General features: G+C 34.6%; 1 protein-coding gene across 1 annotated transcript in view; it reads right to left on the reverse strand.

The window, feature by feature from the left end:
* Positions 1-11757, reverse strand: part of LOC128994340 (scoloptoxin SSD14-like) — a 37932-nt gene extending 26175 nt beyond the window's left edge. Inside the window, exons 1-2 of the mRNA XM_054418818.1 lie at positions 11667-11757; positions 5345-5578 (exon numbers count right to left, since the gene is read on the reverse strand). Of these exons, the coding sequence (XP_054274793.1) occupies positions 5345-5578; positions 11667-11668 (236 nt within the window). The 5' untranslated portion in view covers positions 11669-11757. The remainder of the gene's footprint in view (positions 1-5344; positions 5579-11666) is intronic.
* Between the last annotated feature and the right edge of the window lie 8019 nt (positions 11758-19776).

Here is a 19776-nt window from a genome sequence, read left to right on the forward strand (position 1 = left end):
TAGTCACTATACCTATAGTGCACTTGTATTGTTATCTGGTATTATTATTGAGTGAACTGTTTGATTGTTAGCTTGGGCAATAGAGTTGTGTATTGGATTATAGTGGCCTAGTAGACCCCGCCTGGTGATAACTCGCGTTGTGGTTTTTATTGGCAAGTCGTCGTGTAACTCATCGTGTTTTAGGCACTCTGGGCTTAACTATTGGATAGTTAGGACGAAGCCCGAGTTGCGTAGTCAGCAACGACCCCCTAGGAGTGTGGAAAATCGGCGTAGGCCTGGTAGTGATTATTGCACGTTTGTTTTGGTGACTCGTTTTTGACTTGTTCACAGTGCCCGTGTATGAGCCAGTCCTATACCGGTTAGACCCGGCTTTTGGCCTAGTGGTTTCCCCGACCTTGTCGCAGACCCTGGAATTTTACCCAGCCATTGTAGGCTGAGCTATCCCCGGCAAACGGTTGCGACTGCACTTTTAATAATATTTTCCCAGTGCAGAAAATCATCGTCGCAACTTTCCACAGTAACTTAGTAGGGCTGATCACTTAAATTTAATTTTTGTTCAAATTAACAGTCGTTAAATGACAGGCAAATGTTATAGGTTGGTGTATGTTGGATATATTAAAAAAGGAAATCAAACAAATGTTTTAAGGAACCAAACACAAAAGTTAAGCTGGAAAATAGTTCTTCAAAATACAAGTTTACAGTAAATTTAATTCCTTAATAGTACATGAGGCAGTCAAAAGGTAACTCTTATGGCTAAATATAATCGATCCGGTTTAGTTTCTCAAATTTTTAAACAATGCCAAATATTCTGTAATGCCAATTAAGCTATGTAATTTTGAATCATCAAGTTTCAAGTAGGGATGAGCATCGATAGGTCAACCATTGATGTTCACCATCGATGGTAACATCGTCATGTAAACATGCTAAAACATAGATGTTAATCAATGTTTTTTTTTCTGTTTTTTGTTTGTTCCCTGAACTGCAACAGCTAAATAACTTAAAACTAATCCAATTAAGTCAAGGAAAAAATCAATATTTCAATACTGTACTTGGCCAAAAACATCTATGTTTCAGGAAAACATCGATGTAAAAAACATCGAACATCAATAGAAAAACTTTGATGTTTCAAAAACATCGACTATCAATGCTCATCCCTAATTTTCAATCTGATGTGACTTGTGTTGCCTTGAAAAACTCATAGCTTGGGTGTTAAATGTTAGAAGATTACAACTTCCCACAAAGTCAAGTAAACTTTGATAAGGGGTACACTAAGGGGTACTCTTAGTGATCTACCAGTTCACATTAAGTCACTAATCAAGTAGTATTATGCAGTTTAAAAAAAATTGTATCCAACCAAACTCGACTGGGAAATTATATAACTTGTGTTGTCCGTGTCTCTTGGCGTAACTTATGTTGTCCGGCTGTTTCACTTTTTTAGGCCTATTGAAAAAGTAATTCTAAATAGTAATAAAATATATATGTGTATGTATGAATATAGAAATTCAGAGGGATTAATTTATTAAAAAGTTTAAAATAGTTAAGAAGTTAGAGAAAGAACGAGAAAGTTAGAAAGTTAGAGTTAAGTTAATCTTACAGATGTAAACAAATAGTAAGAACACTGAGTGTATTTGATGATATTTGATATTCTATATTTCTATATTCTATTCTATACTATACTATTCAATCTGAGGGACACAATAATTCCTACTTGGATCTACCAACCTTTGGAGCTACTGATTCATATGGGGCTGTCAAGGCAGCACCATGACAAACCGGCACCTCGGTGTTTCAATCAAAGGCGTCTACCCACTACCAACAAAAACCCGAGGGGGCAGGTTGGCGTTTACAGCTGCCACTAAGACTATGTAAATACCTTTATTTTAACTTTATTTGTTTTTCTATTTAGCCTCCGTTACAATACAACAAGCTTCCCATCCCTGTCCACCCAAACATAACCTCTAAATGTTGTAACGAATCCAATAAATAATTAAATAAATAATAATAAATAGTAATAATCGAACATAAACAAATGATTAATTATCAGAACGGTACGGTAATCAAACCAATTATCAATATTCAATTCAATAATGGACGCTCAGTTAGGTAACATGGTGGTTAAATTAGAGTCAAATGGTTTTAATAAAAGGATTAATAGTAAATGTTCCAAGATGGCTAGATGAGAGCCCTGTTTGTCGTTGACGAAGAAGAAGGGCGGGATTAGACACAAATCGGTGTTCTGCGCATCCAGTTGGAGTGGGTTGAGAACTACTGAAACACTTTCGGCCTCTAAAATGGAAATTTTCCGTTTTCATGGTGTTGGCAGTTCCAGGGTTGAGCAACCGACGCGCAAGCTCGGTAAAGAAGCAAGGCTTCTACACTTCTTCACTGATCTTCACACCGTTCGCATCTACGTCAGTTCCGTTACCAACTTGATGTAATCTACCAGTCACCATGTCGATGTTAACACATAAAATTTAATCCGAGTTAGGGCCTACATCGAGTTAGAACTTTTATTTTTTTTATTGAAGATAGTTGCATTTTTCTAAAACAATTTAAACGCCGCTTGAAAATAAGTTCGGCTAGGGGGGCGACACCATGACACCCACACCGGCATCGGACATGGGGACGCCACGGTCATTAACAATGTAGACTCGCAGGGTGACCATCTACACTACAGGCGGTGCACATCTCATCTCACCTCTAACCCTAAGCTAAGTGTTTATACTTAAACTTAGTGGTTATGGCTACTTAAATATTCTATAGCCTAAAGTAAATTTATTTTTTTTTTATGTAAATTAACTTCACTTTCAACCAACAAATTTATAAAGACAGATTTTCTTTTGTATAATCTTATTTTAAAAAATGTAAATTTTAAAATGTCTGGTTTAGGCTAAATTAATAAAACAATTTTTTATGTTCTGAGAATTCTTCTTTATTTGTTAAAATTAAATAAGACCTACCGAACCAGACGATTAACCTGAGATAAGAGAAAGGCTCTACTAGCCTAAAGTGAAATTTAATTAAATAAGTTATGTAACTCGTGTGATTGACTGTGTGAAGGCCTAACACTAGTCAATAATTAATTCAAAGAAATAAAGCGCACCGTTACAATGTCCCTACAATTTTTTTTCCTATGTAAGTATATTGTCCGATCCTCATCCCTAAATGTCCAAGACTTGACTAACCGTTTTAGGACTACTGTTTTTTCACACAATTTTTTTACATCAGCTTTACTGTGGTCATGAAACTTGAGCTCAAGTTGAAGTATGCCAAAGTAGTGATGAAATATGCTATTTCTTAATTAATAGACTACGACTCGTTTTTTCAAAAACTTTCACACAAAAAAATGTTATACTACTACTACTAATACATTATGCATCGATTGCATAAAAAGAGTGTTAATGATACAAGTAGAAAATTTAAGGTGTGAGTCTTGGCGAGTGCCTTAAAAACTTCTACGAGTGTTGTTAAGACTATTTTCGTAATTACCTACGACACTACTTTACCTACGACAGTGTTTTAATTACGAAAGAATACTACTTATAACTTCTAAGAGGGGTTATGTTTTCGTTTATAACCTCTCATTGCCACTGAGAGTGATACAACAAAACATTGTACCAAACGCTAATTGCACCACTCAACAATTAAATTGGCCCTGAACAGCTGATTACTTGAATTTCGAATCATTACAATTTTACTTCTTTTCTCTCAACCCTTGAACCTCATTGGTCTGTTACCCGTGTAGTAAGTAAAAAACAATTTTGTTAAGTAAGTAAACAATGCTGTTAACTTAAATGAGTCTTTTCAATTCTAAGAATTGAGCTGAAACGGCTATTTTACAAAACGGTCATAGGTAAAGTCAATATTAATTAGAGAAACCAACCAATATCTATATCTATCTATTTACTTATTTAATACGCAAGCAGATTTTTTGTGACAATTACTCCTCCGAAACTACTGAACAGATTGTCATGTTTTTGGTGTCATTGGAAAGAGCGTTACGTGAAATTTTGCAGGACACTTTTTTTTTAAGGAAATAATGAGAGAGTGGGGCCCTGGAGCTCCTTAAAGTTTTGTATTTCTTCATAAGATTAACATTGGAAACAAAAATTGTTATGAAACTCCAGCTGTTGTCAGAAATCAAAAGTAAGAAGAAGAGCATATGTTAATTGCAAACAGTCAATAAGTTTGCAAAATTAACAGTTTGCTACAAACATTTGCTGACTTGGTTGAAATTCGTTTTAAAATAATGCCTGTAATACTTAGCAATTGCTCGAATTCGAGCAACAGGGACACTAGTACTTATTTAATAAGCAAGCAGGTTTTTTGTGACAATTACTCCTCCGAAACTACTGAACCGATTGACATGTTTTTGGTGTCATTGGAAAGAGCGTAACGTGAAGTTGTGCAGGAAACTTTCTTTTTTAGGGAAATAATTAGAGAGTGAGGCCCTGGGGCCCTTTAAAGTTTCGTATTTATCCATAAGATTAACAAGGGAAACAAAATTTGTTATGGAACTCCAGCTGTTGTCAGAAATTAAAAGTGAAATATTTATTGATGGTATCCATAGTAACAAAGAACAAACCCACAAAATTTAAAAATGTAAACAAGCAGAACTAACTGTCAAATTATATTTGATTTCACAATTCCACACAGCTGGTCCAAATATATTAAATACTGCATGATTATTAGAACAGGAACGGTATGGATCATAAACATAAATAAAATATGTCACTCGCCCGAATGTAAACATTTAACATTGATTAAATGGAACTATCAAACTATATGTTAATGTCATTAGTATGGGATTCTTTCTGTTACGTCATTTGTTGACCGAGTCTGTCCAATATTTTTGAGCTGCTGTAATAATATTTTACAGGAAATAATTGTTATATAAATTCATAGATATAAGTAATAATTTAGATTCTACAATCATTGCTGTCATTAAAATTGTGTATCCGCAGCAAACCTTCAGACTAAGCGAATTTCCATTTACCTGGCTTAATTTCTACAAAGATATTCCCTGAAAATTGTCATTTTTTCCTATTTAAATAAGTTAATTTTAATATGAGTACCTAGGTTTGCTGCTACAGGGAAGGTAGGTGTGTGTTTGTTGAAATGTTGATAGCTTAGTATGATTGTTACTGGTTTGCAAATCCTGTAATACTTTACAATTGCTCGAATTCGAGCAACATGAACACTAGTAAAAATATAAATATAAGAACTCTTAAGAACCTTAATACAGTACAGGGAAGTGACCAATATTAGATTTCAAAGTGTTCTTTGATATCCTGTTACCACTTATTATATCTACAAAATCATATATATGATGCAGTTACGCTACCTGGCGATGCATGAGCACGGGGAACCATCAGAGCAGACGGCTGCCTTGCGGAAGCTGTGCTCTACACTCGGGGAGGAGAATGGCAGTGGTATTTGGGGGTCTGGGACCTCCCCACAGGAGAAGCAAGGAAAGAGACGACAGACGACTTTCCGCCAGTTAAGACGTCTGGTAGAGGCAGAGGTGATTAAAATAGCCACAACCAAAACTGCTAGGTAGCACCCCTTTACACTGTACCTGGAATTAAAATATGTTGATAAAATGTTGGATGAAATGGAAAGTGTATTTGTGATTTGGGGAAGATTGTTTTGTGTCCGGACTTAGTCCCCGCTCTCATAAGTTGCTGGTTTGTTGAGGATTGATAAGAAAACATTGTTGATTGTTTGAAACTGAACCAAACTGATGCATTTTTTTAAAAATACTCAAGAAAGGTACCAAATATTGCCTCAAAATGAAAAAAAAAATTGAAAATCCCCGTCTTCAATGTAGACAATAGACATAGCAAACATTAAATTTCACACTTTTTTATTTTAAGGCAAATTTAGGCTACATTTATTGAGTATATTCAAGAAATGCATAATAGTGGATTGTAGGAAATTTTATGCTCTTTTGGAATATTACCTTCCACTTTGGTCGATTTCCTCACCATTTAAAAGTTATTTGCAAAAACGTCAAGTAACCTCCAAATTTCTAGTGGGAAAAAAAGTTGGAGATTAGGCCTACTTTTTAACTTTGTACAATTAAATCTACAGTTCTGCTGGATCGATTTTGTTAAATAATGTGTCTTTAGAAGGCATAAACTCTTTGAGTTGCTTTTTTGCTTGATGTGTATTTTATAGCGGTAAGTTTAATAGTATAATATACACACATAGTGTAGTGCGTGTTTATTCCACATAGTGTTTATTCCTCTAAAATAAACTTTGATGAAACTCGCTTGTAAATAAAGGCCTTTTTATTTATTTATTTATTTATTTATAAAATATAAAAGTTATGAAGCGTTAAAACCTGGTCATTCATTTTTAATCACCCGGTATATATAAAATGCAGGCACAATTAAATAGAAATATTTTGACAGGTAAAAAAATCCTCCACTGTATATGGGCATTTTTGTATTAAAAATGTTCCATTTTTGATTTGAAAGTGTTCAAGGACAACTCTCGATACCCCACTGATATATTATTAAACAATTTAGCTGCCATGTATTGAATGTTTGTTTGACTCTTTGAGTATTTACAAAGCACTGTTTGTAAGTTGTTTTTAAATCTGGTTTCATAATTATGTTCATTTGAATTTCCTGAGAAAATGTCTAAATGATTTTTTACATACAAGAGAACATGAAGAATATACATTGCAGGTAAGGTTAAAATTTTGAAATGTCTAAATATAGGTTAACAGTGAGTTCTAGAGTGTACACCACTTACAAGCCTTATCGCCCTTTTTTTGAAATTTAAATAACTTTTTGGTATATGATTGGAAACCTCACACCAATTGTTTGGACCAATGCCCGAAAAATAAACTTGACATGACATAATTGGACTGTATTTGGAAGTCAGTGACTTGAGGGTTTGACATAAAAAACCGATATGTGGTCAATACATTTATTTTACTCTACATTTTAACATTTTGGTACATTTACATAATTATTCTTGTTTCAAACTATTTTTAATTAGGGTACATAATATCTGGCCAGATTAGTATAATGATTTTACCTATTAATTTTATGTTTGAGGCTTTGGGAAAGGAAAGAGATGGGAAGTGGCCACATAGTCTTTAGATTTGTCTGACTTTAAAAAAGGAATAATTATTGTTCACTGTCCACTTGAGGGAAAAAACTGGAGAGATCTTACCCACTTTCACACGTTGAATTTAAGGACAATTACTTAATAAAAAAGAAAACACTACTTTTAATTTACTTTACATTTAAATTATACAATAGGAAAGAACTCTGGACATGTTGCTTGCTTCAAGTCATGGTTGGAAAGAGAAGGAGAAAGTGGATATACCTCCCCAGATAAGGCAGTTTTAAAGTCTTCCACTTGATGGCAGCATTAATCAACACACTGAACCACACAAAATAGTTTGTTAATTTTCCACTAGAGTTCAGGAAGGATATGTTTTAAGGATAGCCCAAACACCAATATTCTGTAACTCAATAAACTATGTATCTCCATTCCATTCCATGGAGTTCCATTCATGTTTTTAGAAGTGACAGACTCATGGAAGAGGGTTTACCAAGGGGGTTTTGTTTGCTATCTGTATTATCTCCAATGTCATTTAACTGATGTGAGCTCTCTGTTTGTACCGAACTTGTTACCAATTTACTTCCAGACTTTTTTTCAGGTATTGGTGATGCACTTAAATTATAACCTTTTTGTTCTTAATATAACTTTTATTGCTAATAATTGGAGATTTATGAACTGTGGTCTGGGGGAATTCCTTTTTGTAAGTTTTCCCATGCTTTCTCTATTTCATTAAGACATTTTTTGTAGCTTTCTTTGTGCTTATTTGCGATGAAATCTAATAAATAATTTGTTCTATTATCATAATAATGACTAATGTCAGTTTTGCTAATCAAAGCTGTTTCATTAGTTGTGTAAAAACCACTTCATATTTAGCTGAGTTTTCGTACTAATCCTGATTTATATTAGTTATTTCCGCAGGCCAAAAAGGATAGCCTCCAACTTTAGCGAAAACTAGATCATTGATAGTAAAATTGTTATTTTCTTGAGGTTCTTGAGGTATTAGCTAGTCGACAACTTTTATCATGCTAAGTGGTGGGAGTAACTGAGATAATTATAGGGAAAATCACAAAGGTTTAAAACTGATGTTTTCGGCCCCTGGGCTATATTTTTAAGACAATAAAAGGTTTTTTACATACCTCCGTCAAATAGTCCAATAAATGATATTGCTCAACAGCTTAAATGTTTCGTTGCGAAGACAACATTTTCAACATTTGTTTTTGACGAGTTGCAAGCTTTGAAAATGTTGTCTTCGCAACGAAACATGTAAGCTGTTGAGCAATATCATTTATTGGACTATTTGACGGAGGAATGTAAAAAAAACCTATTACTGCCTTACAAAGGCTTAAATTGCTTTTGACCGTTATTTTTGTATAGAAATTGGGGGTTGCACTATTTTGTTTAGATTTATATAATGTTCTATTTTAATAAAAACCACCTTTTTATAAAATTAGATTTTCCAATATTTTATGGGTTTTTATAGGTGAAATAAGTTACAATAACTTTTGAACCATAATTGCTACAGCAATGGGAGTTTTACAATTTTATTTAAAAGGTCTATAACATACTAAATTTTTCCAAATCCTTTAGGCCATTTTTGAGAAAATTCTATTTTACTGTTATTTTATGGAAAAATCACTACTACTACATAATATATAAAATCACTACCCTCAACCCCTTTCATTTATCCCCTCAGTATATGGGGCCAAAAATTTACAACAAATTACCCCTTGGGGAACTCCTCGATTTATTGGTTGAAAATTTGATCTTATTTTTCTTATTAGGCTGTTATCTCTGTGCCTTAGTTCTACAAACTGACTCCTGTCTGTAAGGTAGCTTTGAAACCATTCTCTTACTATCCCTGATACCCCCAGGGAATCCAGCTTTTTAATGATTAGCTGGTGGTCAAGGCAGTCAAATGCCTTACTGAAATCAAGAAAGATTCCTGTTGTTAGATTTCCTTCATCTAGGCTGTCAATCAGGGACTCAACCATCTGAATTATTGCTGTTGTTGCGGATTTCCCTTTTGTAAATCCATGTTGCAGGTTGTTTAGTAGGTTGTGATTTTTGCAGTGGTCTAAAAGTCTTTTTAACACGTCGACTGCGCGTGCCGACTTTAGTCGGCGTCGCCAGCGCTCCCAGGTGGCGCGCGCCGACTAAAGGCACCAGACCAACAGAAATATATTGAGTCAGTGTGAGCTTAGCCTCAGACGGAGACGTTATAATCGTTGCCAGCCTGCCAGCTTAGAATGCGAGCTTTACTTTGGTGTAGGTTGGTACTAAAATTTCCCGTAAAATCCTGTCTGGCAATGCTTTTGTCCCGGTTTCGGGGATTTTTTCTTTTCAACCCACATTACAAAGACACTGGATACGGATCCATGCAGTGCTGCTACCTTTGGGTGTTTCAGTGAACTACATCCACTCTCGGGGTAACGCAGCACAGTCACCACTGCTCTTTTGTGATTCGTCAGACTGAAATATTTGAATGCCAATTGCGTTCGCTGATTCGGTTGCGCGCCGGGGCTTCGCCCGCCACTGGGGAGCGCCTGTAAAGTCGACGTGTTAAAACAACTTTTTCGTATATTTTGGAGAAGGTGGAAACGAGGGAAATTGGTCTGTAGTTGCTTGCTTCTAATGTGCTACCTTTTTTAAATTTCGGGTATACTTTAGTTATTTTAAGTAGTGAAGGAAAGATGCCTTGTTTTAGGGACTTATTTATCAAATCAGCCAATGGTAGTGCTAGTTCATTGCAGCAATGCTTAAGTATTTTTGACGAGATTTCATCAATTCCAGACGAGTTTTTTGCTTTAAGTATGTTTATAATCATTTTAACTTCCTTCTCGTCTGTGCTTTGAAAGGAGGAAAACGGTGGACATGTTTGAGTTACGTCAGGAGTTTGAGCTGTGGTCTTTAGGTGTTTTTGTTTCTCTACTGTTTTTTCTCCTACTTGTGTAAAAAATGTATTCAAATGGTCTGCAACATGGGTCACATTACTTATGAGTTGGCCATCTACTTAAAGGGTTATTTCATTTAGGGATGTTTCCTTTTTGGACCACACTGTGTTTATTGTTTCCCAGATAGCTTTAGATTTATTTTCAGCTTTCATCAACTGGTCAGAGTTAACCTTTTTCCGCATCGTTTTCAAGTACAGGTCATAGTTCTTTTTATTTTCAATAGAAACCCTTCTGTCATCTGGATTTCCCGTCACCTCAAAATTTCTTAGAGCTTTAAGAAATTCGGCTTTAAGTCTCACTGCTTCTGGGTCCATAGAGAATTTTAGTTTATGTTTTCTTTGTGTTTTTATCTTCTTTTGGGGGCAGGCTGCATCCATAGCTACTCTCACTATGTTACTAAAAGTTTTAAAAGCTTCTTCGGCATTGTTTATTGAGGTAACACTAAGCCAGTTTTCTTGACTGAGAAGATACTTGAGGTCTTGCAGGTTTTTATTTTTTAGGCAGCGTCCAATTTGGGCTGGATAACTTGAGTTGATGTGTGAGTTGAAGTTTACAGTACAGAGTTGAGCAGTATGATCCGAAAGTCCTGCATTGATGATTTCTGGAGTGAGTTGGTTTGTGTCCATATTTGTACATATCCAGTCAATGGAGGTTTGTGTTAGATTTGTTATTCTCGTAGGTGGAAGCTGTAGTCTCTGGATGTTGTGCATAGCAAGAGTTTCATTTAAGATAATGTGTTTCCTGTTTGGGTTACACAAATCAACGTTAATATCTCCCATGATGATAAGAGGGGAATTTTCCATTTTTGTTTCCTCAATTAGTTCTGTAAAGGTGTTTAATGATTCCTCAAGGTCTCCGTTTGGGGGTCTGTAGGTTCCCAGTACAAACAGATTTGAGTTCTTGAATTTTATTTTTATAAGAGCTGCTTCAAATAAAAGTTCTTTACCGTAATGGGAGACCAACCCATAAAATATTGCAGTTTCTTTTTAAACTATTTTGTAGACAATAAAACAATAATTTAGAATATTAATGTGTTGTTTTTTGCCTAATGGTCACTAAAGAAATTTGTTATTCTTGTGCAGGATATATAAAGTCTTGAAACCAGTCTGTCACAAAAATATTTTTATTAAATATGGATTTTTTTTATAACAAGCTATTTACGTTAAAGAAACACATACTTTAAACCATAGCTGTAGCAGCAATCCTAAGTACTCATCTCAAAATGTAATTTAAATAGTAAATCTGACAAAAAAATTAATCTGTCTTATCTATTTATTACTAAATCTTTTTTATTAAAAATAAAAAATAAATCTGACATTAAGGGAATATTTTACTGAAGATCCAGCCAGGTAAATGGAAATTCGCTTAGTCTGCAGGTTTCCTTAAAATTATGTATGTTATAGTCATTTAAATTCTGAACAAAATGGTACAACTCCCATTGCTATAGAAATTACGGTTCCGAAGTTATTGTATCTTATATTATTTCCCATAAAAAACCCATAAAATAAAGGAAAATTAAATTTTATAAAAAGCGGTTTTGATAAAAAAAATTATGTTATATAATTCTAAACAAAATAGTGCAGCTTTAACGACTAGAATGTTTCTAGGACTATTTACAATTAGATAACTCACATTATACAGTTCTGGCAACAATTCAATGTGACAGAACACAACGGCCAACAGCAAGGAGCGTTTACTAAACGTGGTCACAGTGAAGTTTAGTGGATGCACTAGATCACTTCCACACTTGTGTAATGAGTAACATACCCATTAATCATGTAGCTTATAATCATTTATCATTAAGCTAAAGGTTTTCAAATAGGTGATGTAAAATTTCCCGGTGTTATACTGTATATGCTGAGTTGGTTCAACTTACTGGTTTTAAATTGCCAGCTGTTATCAAATGTTAATATTTGTATTAGATTGCTTACTAATAATTAAAACACATGTTATTAATTTTAATAAGAGAATGTAAACAAAAGTTAGTTGAGTTGTGTGTAGTCTTTTGACCAAAGAATATGTTAAGGCTGCACTTTACTTGACGTCCTACACTCATTCGAATGAAAATATCGATCGATATATCGATTAATCGATTGCTTCATTCGATATATCGTTTGGTTAGTTAGGTAAGGTTAACCTAACCTAACTAACCAAACGATATATCGAATGAAACAATCGAATGAAAATATCGAATCGAAAAAACAATCGAATGAGTGTAGGACGTCAAGTAAAGTGCAGCCTATGTTAAAATAGTTCAAATAAAATATTGTTATTGCCTACTAACTTTCACTGAGTACTCATCATTTTTGTCAGTTTATTCTTAGCATTATGGCGCCCGACGTTTTGGCATTGGTGGAAGTAATTTATTTGTTGGAAAAGTATAGATTTTATTTGAACTATGGATGCAAATTTAACCAAAAAAATGAAAAAAAAAAATTTGAGTGGTTGCAAAGAAGGAAGGCATTGAGAACAACATTTAGTAGAACAGTATCTAAGTTTAATGAAGTTTGTCACAATGAACTCTTATAGCATCATTCAAGCCTACCCACAATCCTCCAGCACATCCTCACTACTCAAAGTGAAATCTTAAAATTAGGGATACTTCCCTGTATATACCAAATGTAGACTATAGATAAAATTATTATAAGAAGAGATTTTGTATAGTTTTAAAGAAAGGTTGGTATGACTCGTACGAGTTAATGGTCTCTTTCAATATGTTGAGCATTGGGAGAGCCCTTTCTGTGCAAAAAGGCTGTTTTGTGCTTCGCACTGCCTATGAGACCTCTTTGGTGTGTCGTCAGGGACCAGCCCCTTCGGGTTCTAGTCAGGGAGGTGGCTTGGGTGAGAGGTCAAGCTCCGCACTGCCACAGGTCAGGATTTTCGGTACCAGGCAAACGGAGGCCGGTCCCCGTGGGAACTAGGGTAGGGGCTACATCCCCGAGGGTATTCCTGATCCTGGTTATTCCGGGCCGCCCTTTGCCACCCGATGCGCTGCCAAATATTTTTATGGATTTTTCAACCGCATGAAGCATGGGCTTGCTTGGCAAGCAGTTAGATGTGGAAGTGTTTCAGAGGGGAGGGAATGTTTCTAGGTCACCCTTTTTAACAGCGTAAAATATATCGTTGGCACCTTCGCTGGAGAAGGGAGTGACTGTTTCCCCCCTACCGGTGCCAGCAAGTCTGGTGAAGGGCTGTCGGAGGAACCCCTTACACCAACATTGCAATCAGAGAGCTCAGGGATAGTACCTAGGCTACTTCTGCATCAGGAATATCTCGACACAGAAAATAGCATCGAAACCCGGCCAAACCAACTACTTAGTGTGCACTTACTTTTCTCCCGTTCATCATAATGAAAATGTGTAGGCCTACCCAAAAAGACAAGCCCAAACATCAGAAATGAATCCCTCGGTGCAAAAATCATGAATGAAACTATTAGAAACAAAGGTAGCCTATATTAGAGAACAGTTTGGATATGACAGAACAGAGTCAGACTACAATTCCCATATCAAGATTAGGGTGGTTTGGTTTGGTATAAGGCACGATGAAGTCTTACTAAAATCTAGCTCTAGATAGGAATTGGTGGGAATAGGATACTTGGAATAACACAATAGAAGTGGCAAGATATTGTAAAAGAGGACTTTAAAAGGTGTAAGATAAATCTAGATAAAGAACTTAATTTAACAAATGTGGATTTTCCTTAATCATTTTGAGCCACAATTCAGTTTCATCTTTCATGAAAGTGAAGAGGTTAAATTCCCAAGTAAAGTCAAGATAGAGCAGTCATAATTTCTTTTCAGATCATGCAAATTGAATACTAATTGGATTTAATTACCTGTTTTTTTATAGGTTTTCTATCTTCTTTTGAAAAATCGAACAAAGGTGAATGTTGTCGTGTTCTTTCCTCTGGCGATTCAAGTTTTTCATTTTCACATTTGATCTTTTCTTCACTTTTGGTTTTTTCAGGGCTTTTCTCTGCTGACATCGTATTTACTTTCTTCTTTGCAGGAGATTTTCTGGACATACATAATTTTCATTATTTATATTAAGTTTTTTTTTACTACTAGGCCTAAGTTATAACAAAACTATCTAAATATATAAAAGGCAAAGCCCTCACTGACACACTCACTCACTCATCACTAATTCTCCCACTTCCCATTTACCTAGGAGGCTGAAATTCGGTACACCGATTCTTTGGGCATTAAATAGGAAAACTAAGTAGTTTTTATTCTGATCGGGCTTTCGGGCTCCGCCCCAGTGGCTCTCGAGTTTCCCATGTTAACCTTATGATTTTTCATATTTAAAAGGAATTAATGAATCTTAACAGCTGTTTCAATTAAACAAGTTGGTTCTGTTCTATGATGTTCAATAGCATTAAAGTTACAAGGATTACCAACAGGGTGCAGCACTATTTTTTTTTTTATCTATGACAACACAGCTAATTTGCAACCAAAAGGTGAGTGAGCGTAGCGAACGAACTTTAACCAGGACGTGATTGGGCCATGCGAATACTTGTGAAGTTAAACGGGGCAAAGCCCGCGGGTACAGATAGTCTAATATAAAATAAAAGTGGCTATTTTTTCCATGAATAAATAATCCAAAGCCTTAGATATGCTTAGATAGGCCTTATGTGAAATAAATATAACTTCTACAAAGATCTTTATTGTTAGAGTCCATATTCACTTATTACATTGTTAAAATTAAAATGTCTCCTAGGCCCATGAGGCAGTAATTCTTTATAGTCTTTATTGACGCGGATTAGGCACAAGGATTCTTCTGCATGATTGCAAGGCGGTTTTGTCCTATTGTACAAATGTTCAAATATTATAAATTTGGAATTTGGAAAAAGGCAAAAATCATAATCATTAAAGGTAGGCAAAACCAGTGCTCGATTTGTAAAATATGAGGTGCGGAACTGTAACCTATTTAATGTGATTTGTACCTATTTAACTTATGTCAATATTTTGATCTTCCCAAAAGACAGGTACCGAAACTCCATTCCACTGCATTCCCCAGCAAATCGAGCACTGGGCAAAACCTTTCCAAAGTTAAGTCGCCATATCGTGTTTGTTGAACTAGAAAATGGGCACATTTAAAGAGGACCAATTAATTAATACTCAGTGTACCACAACACAACAACAGCAACCATTCCCCATTAATAAACCATGCCCTAACCTATACTTTTTTTGGTCCATTTAACCACAGACAAGGGAAACAAACTTTTATTTCCTTAGTCAATGATTTAACTGTTTAACCTTTGACTATTAGTATCCAATACTCAATAGTTCGACTGTTCATAATTTCACAAAGCTATTCACAACCTTCCTCCTTTATAGTAACTGGGATTTAACAACAAACATTATTCTCTTATCTTGGTCTCGTGGTTCCTTAGAGGTGCCTTTAAAGGACCCGCTCAACAGTGTAAAGTGCCATATTTTCGAGAGCCATGCTTTTTTGTTTGCTTTTAGCGAATTTCCCTATAAGGGAAGTAGCTATTACCGTAGGTGGCACGGTAAGACCTAGGCCCGGGACTGATTTACTTTTTTATTTTGATGTCCCCAGAGGCCAAAAACACCACTCGTTCAAATTTTTATATATGTATAATATACATATATATATACATCCGTGAACGCGATAACTTGAGTAATTTTTGTCCGATTTTGATGAAATTTGGTTTAAAGGTGTAAGGCGGGATAAACTTGAATGAGTTCGCGAACCAGCATGATCGGACCATGGGAACGGGGTTTTACGGGGGGTTTTATGGTGTAAAAAATGGTTTTTCTAATTATTAGCCCTCAAAACACAAAATTTTCTAATTTCTCTCTAAACCTTTTTAAAGAGCTTAAAATAACAAATAATTTAGTATATCAAATTGTTTTTGTACGAAATTTAAAATTCCCATGCTATTCTTATGGAGAATATTGTAAAATGTTGTAGTTTGCTTGTTTATGGATATATTTTGATCAGACTTGGCAAATTTATTTATTTTATACTAAGTTATTAATATTTAAAAAAAAATCACTTTATTAGTTTCCTTTTGGCAGCAAACCTAGGTACTCATTAAACCTAATGTTATTTAAATAGGTTTGGTTAAAAATCTATTCAGACAAATGGAAATTCGCTTAGTCGGCAGGTTTGCTGCGGCGGGGGTATTTTATGTTATGTTAGCTTTTGTCACAGTTTATTATATTGTTACCTATTGTCATAATTTATTATTGTTATATATAGTAAATTTCAATGGGTACTTTCCTGTTAAAGGGACCATTCATTATTATCGATGATTTCTTTTCGATATATCGATGTTTAATTTTTCATCCGATATATTGATTAACAAATATGATGACAATAAATATATATTGTTCAGTATCAACAAACAATTTAAAAATAATATAATATTGAAATGAAACTGTTCTAAACTAACCTAACCAACTAAACTTGCAGTACCTAAGTTAACATTTCAAAATTCCGTTTGATAGCCTATTCCCCGTATGCCTTTTCTGTTATCAAATGGAATTTTGAAACAGTAACTTAGCCTACAGCAAGATTGGTTAGTTCTAATAGGTTAGTTTAGAATAGTTTCATTTCTCAATCCAATATATAGGCTATTATTTTTGCCTAAACAAGGTTGGTTCTTAATTTGTAATTTAAATGCCTGTTGAAGATATTAAAACAGAAGGAATATGGATCATAAGAAGGAAAACAAAAATATTGATACAGTACCTATATCAAAATGAAATCATTGATAATAATGAATGTTCCCTTTAACAGGAAAGTACCTTTTAATGCGGGACCGCGTCTCGTTGTCCCTCCGTCTACTTGTACCTCGAGGCCTAGGGACAACTAGTCGTAGGTACAAGTAGACGGTGGCTCACCCGACTAGTTGTACCTGCAGATTTTTAGGAGGTACAACTAGACGTAGGTACAAGTAGACGTAGGTACAACTAGACGTGTATCCCACCGACAAGTAGTATCACCTAGCTTGTACGGATGCGACCAGTTGTCCCTACGACTAGTAGTCCCTACGACTAGTAGTCCCTACGACTAGTGGTCCCTCCGGGGGACGCGCCAAGGTCCGCGGCCAACAAGATCTACGACCACCAACCTGACCTACGATTGGTGGTGCGAAATGTCCGAGCTGAACCGGGTGAAGGGGATGTAGTCGTGTTTGCTGCCGGTAGACCTTGTTGCCAGTGGCCAACGCATCTATTAGGCTGGTGCGGTCAGGACAAAGTCTCCTTTACATAACTAATATGCATTTGTTTATTGATACTATCATTATTATAGTATTTAAATGGGATAAGAGTAAGACTAATACAAAAGTAACCCGTGCTATATATTTGTATAGCATTTTTGCTACTAAGATAAATAAATCTGGTTTATGCTTATTTTCTTAGAATAAAAAAATCCTTTTGTATTTTTTGAAGTTAATTACCCTTTTCGAAACCCTCCTATAGTAGGTGAATAATTTACTTTAAACTTTGTAATGTTAAATAAATATTTTAAATTCAGAACGATAATTAAACTTTTGGCCAGAAGATATCATAATAAGTTTTATTTTAAAAAAAGTCAACTTAAATTTTTGGGGAATGCTATTATTGTATTAATTGTAATAATTCTTACTACACTTATATTAACAATTGAGTTATTTGATTTTACAAGGAAATCAATGTAAAAATAAAGCTTGTTATACATAGCCGGCACTTATTGTATATGTATGGCTGAGTACCATACGAAACAACGCCTGCAAAAACTAGTATACCTTTTGCAAACTCCGCCGTATTGTGGGATGATAGGAACGCCTTTTCCATTCATTTAATCAATGGATTGTTAATCTTTGTTGCTTTTAATAATATTTTATTTATGCGCTGCTATGTTGTAGTTTTGTAAAATTTTTCAAAATGACATCATATTTTCAATTATTGTATAGTACTAGAGAACCCGTGAGGCTCAATGAGCCGCATAGTATGAAACATAACGCCAAGAAAAACATTAAGCTTAAATTCGAATAGTTTTAGTTACATCTTAGAGTTGTTTGAAAACTTTTTAGAAACTAATTTTAAATATTTCTATTTGCGTCGTCAAGGCTCACTTACATTACCGGTATTTCTGCTCTCAGTTTTAACTGATGACTTCTAATGAATGCTAAACGATCTGCTTCAATTCGAGGTAACATGCTGCAACAAAGTGTTTCCAGAATCGAGAACTTAAGAAAACCTTATATGCCTTACTGATAACCTGTGTTAAGTGATTGAAGTCGAGTCATTTTATTTCTTTGATTTGAGACATACACCAACCTACTCAAACGAATTTTCTCCGTAGAGAATCCTGAAAAATGGGGTGATATCAATCATTTCATGTGCTACATGTTTTAACACAGAATACAGTACCTAATACAAAAAAATCACACTTATTTTAATAAGGAAATAAATTGAAAGAATAACAAACAAATAAGTATGTACAGCTAAGGTATTTTTAACATTAGGTATATGGAAAGTTCGCTTTAGAAATGAATTACGACCCTAAAGGGCAATTTACGAAATAATGGATAGTTTGGATAGTAATGGAAGTTTGACAGTTTAACAGTTTGCTACAAACACTTGGTTGAAAGAAACATTTACTACAAGTGTACATGTTGCTCGAAATCGAGCAATTGCGAAGAAGTAAAGTACGGTAGTTGTTTAAAAACAAATAACTTATTTAAAACCTAATAAAAGTCATAATTTCCGATGAGTTTAAAAGACTCAACTCATAGATCACGTACCTAACAGTTCCATATAATCAACATTTCTTGTATATATTTTATCATTTTTCAAAAGCTGATCTAGTTTTTTAGTGTATTCTACAAATATTTCCCACTTATAGCCGCATTAGGTTGTCCATGTTGATCTTCGTCAATGATAATGTAGTCTGCATGCTACTACCCATTGTTGCCAGTACGTTTACAAATTTCTGTAATTTTTTTACAACGATAACATTTTGTTTACATTACTTAAGAACTGCCTGATTTTCTGCATAACCTCTCCATCACAATTGTATTTGCATCAATTGGCAATAATTTGGCTAGTTACTGTTATAACGTATGTTATATAATTGAGTACACGTATTATACTCAATGGATACCCCCGCCGCAGCAAACCTGCCGTCTAAGCGAATTTCCATTTGGCTGAATTGATTTTCAATCGATCTATTTAAATAACATTAGGTTTAACGAGTACCTAGGTTTGCTGCTACAAGGAAACTAATAAAGTGTGTGTTTTAAGTAAAATAATTATTGCTTAGTATAAAATGAATATATTTTCCAAGTTTGATCAAAAGAGATCCATAAACAAGCAAACTACAACATTTTAAAATATTCTCCATAAGAATAACATGGGAATTTTAAATTTACCATTTTTTTAGTTTTCTCCGTAACCAATAACCGTACAAAAACACTTTGATATACTAAATTGTTTGTTTTTTTAAGCTCTTTAAGAAGGTTTAGAGAAAAATTGGGAAATTTTGTGTTTTGAGGGTCAAAAGTGAGAAAAACTAATTTTTACCCCATAAAACCCCCCATAAAACCCTGTTCCCATGGTCCGATCATGCTGGATTGCGAACTCATTCAAGTTTATCCCGCCTTACACCTTCAAACCAAATTTCATCAAAATCGGATAAAAATTACTCAAGTTATCGTGTTCACGGACACATATATATATAAATCTATATATATATATATATATATATATATATCTATATATATATACAT

The sequence above is a fragment of the Macrosteles quadrilineatus genome, unplaced genomic scaffold (assembly GCF_028750875.1).
Source record: "Macrosteles quadrilineatus isolate MER2022 unplaced genomic scaffold, UCM_ALF_1.0 Scaffold_1__1_contigs__length_201487025, whole genome shotgun sequence".
NCBI lineage: Eukaryota > Metazoa > Arthropoda > Insecta > Hemiptera > Cicadellidae > Macrosteles > Macrosteles quadrilineatus.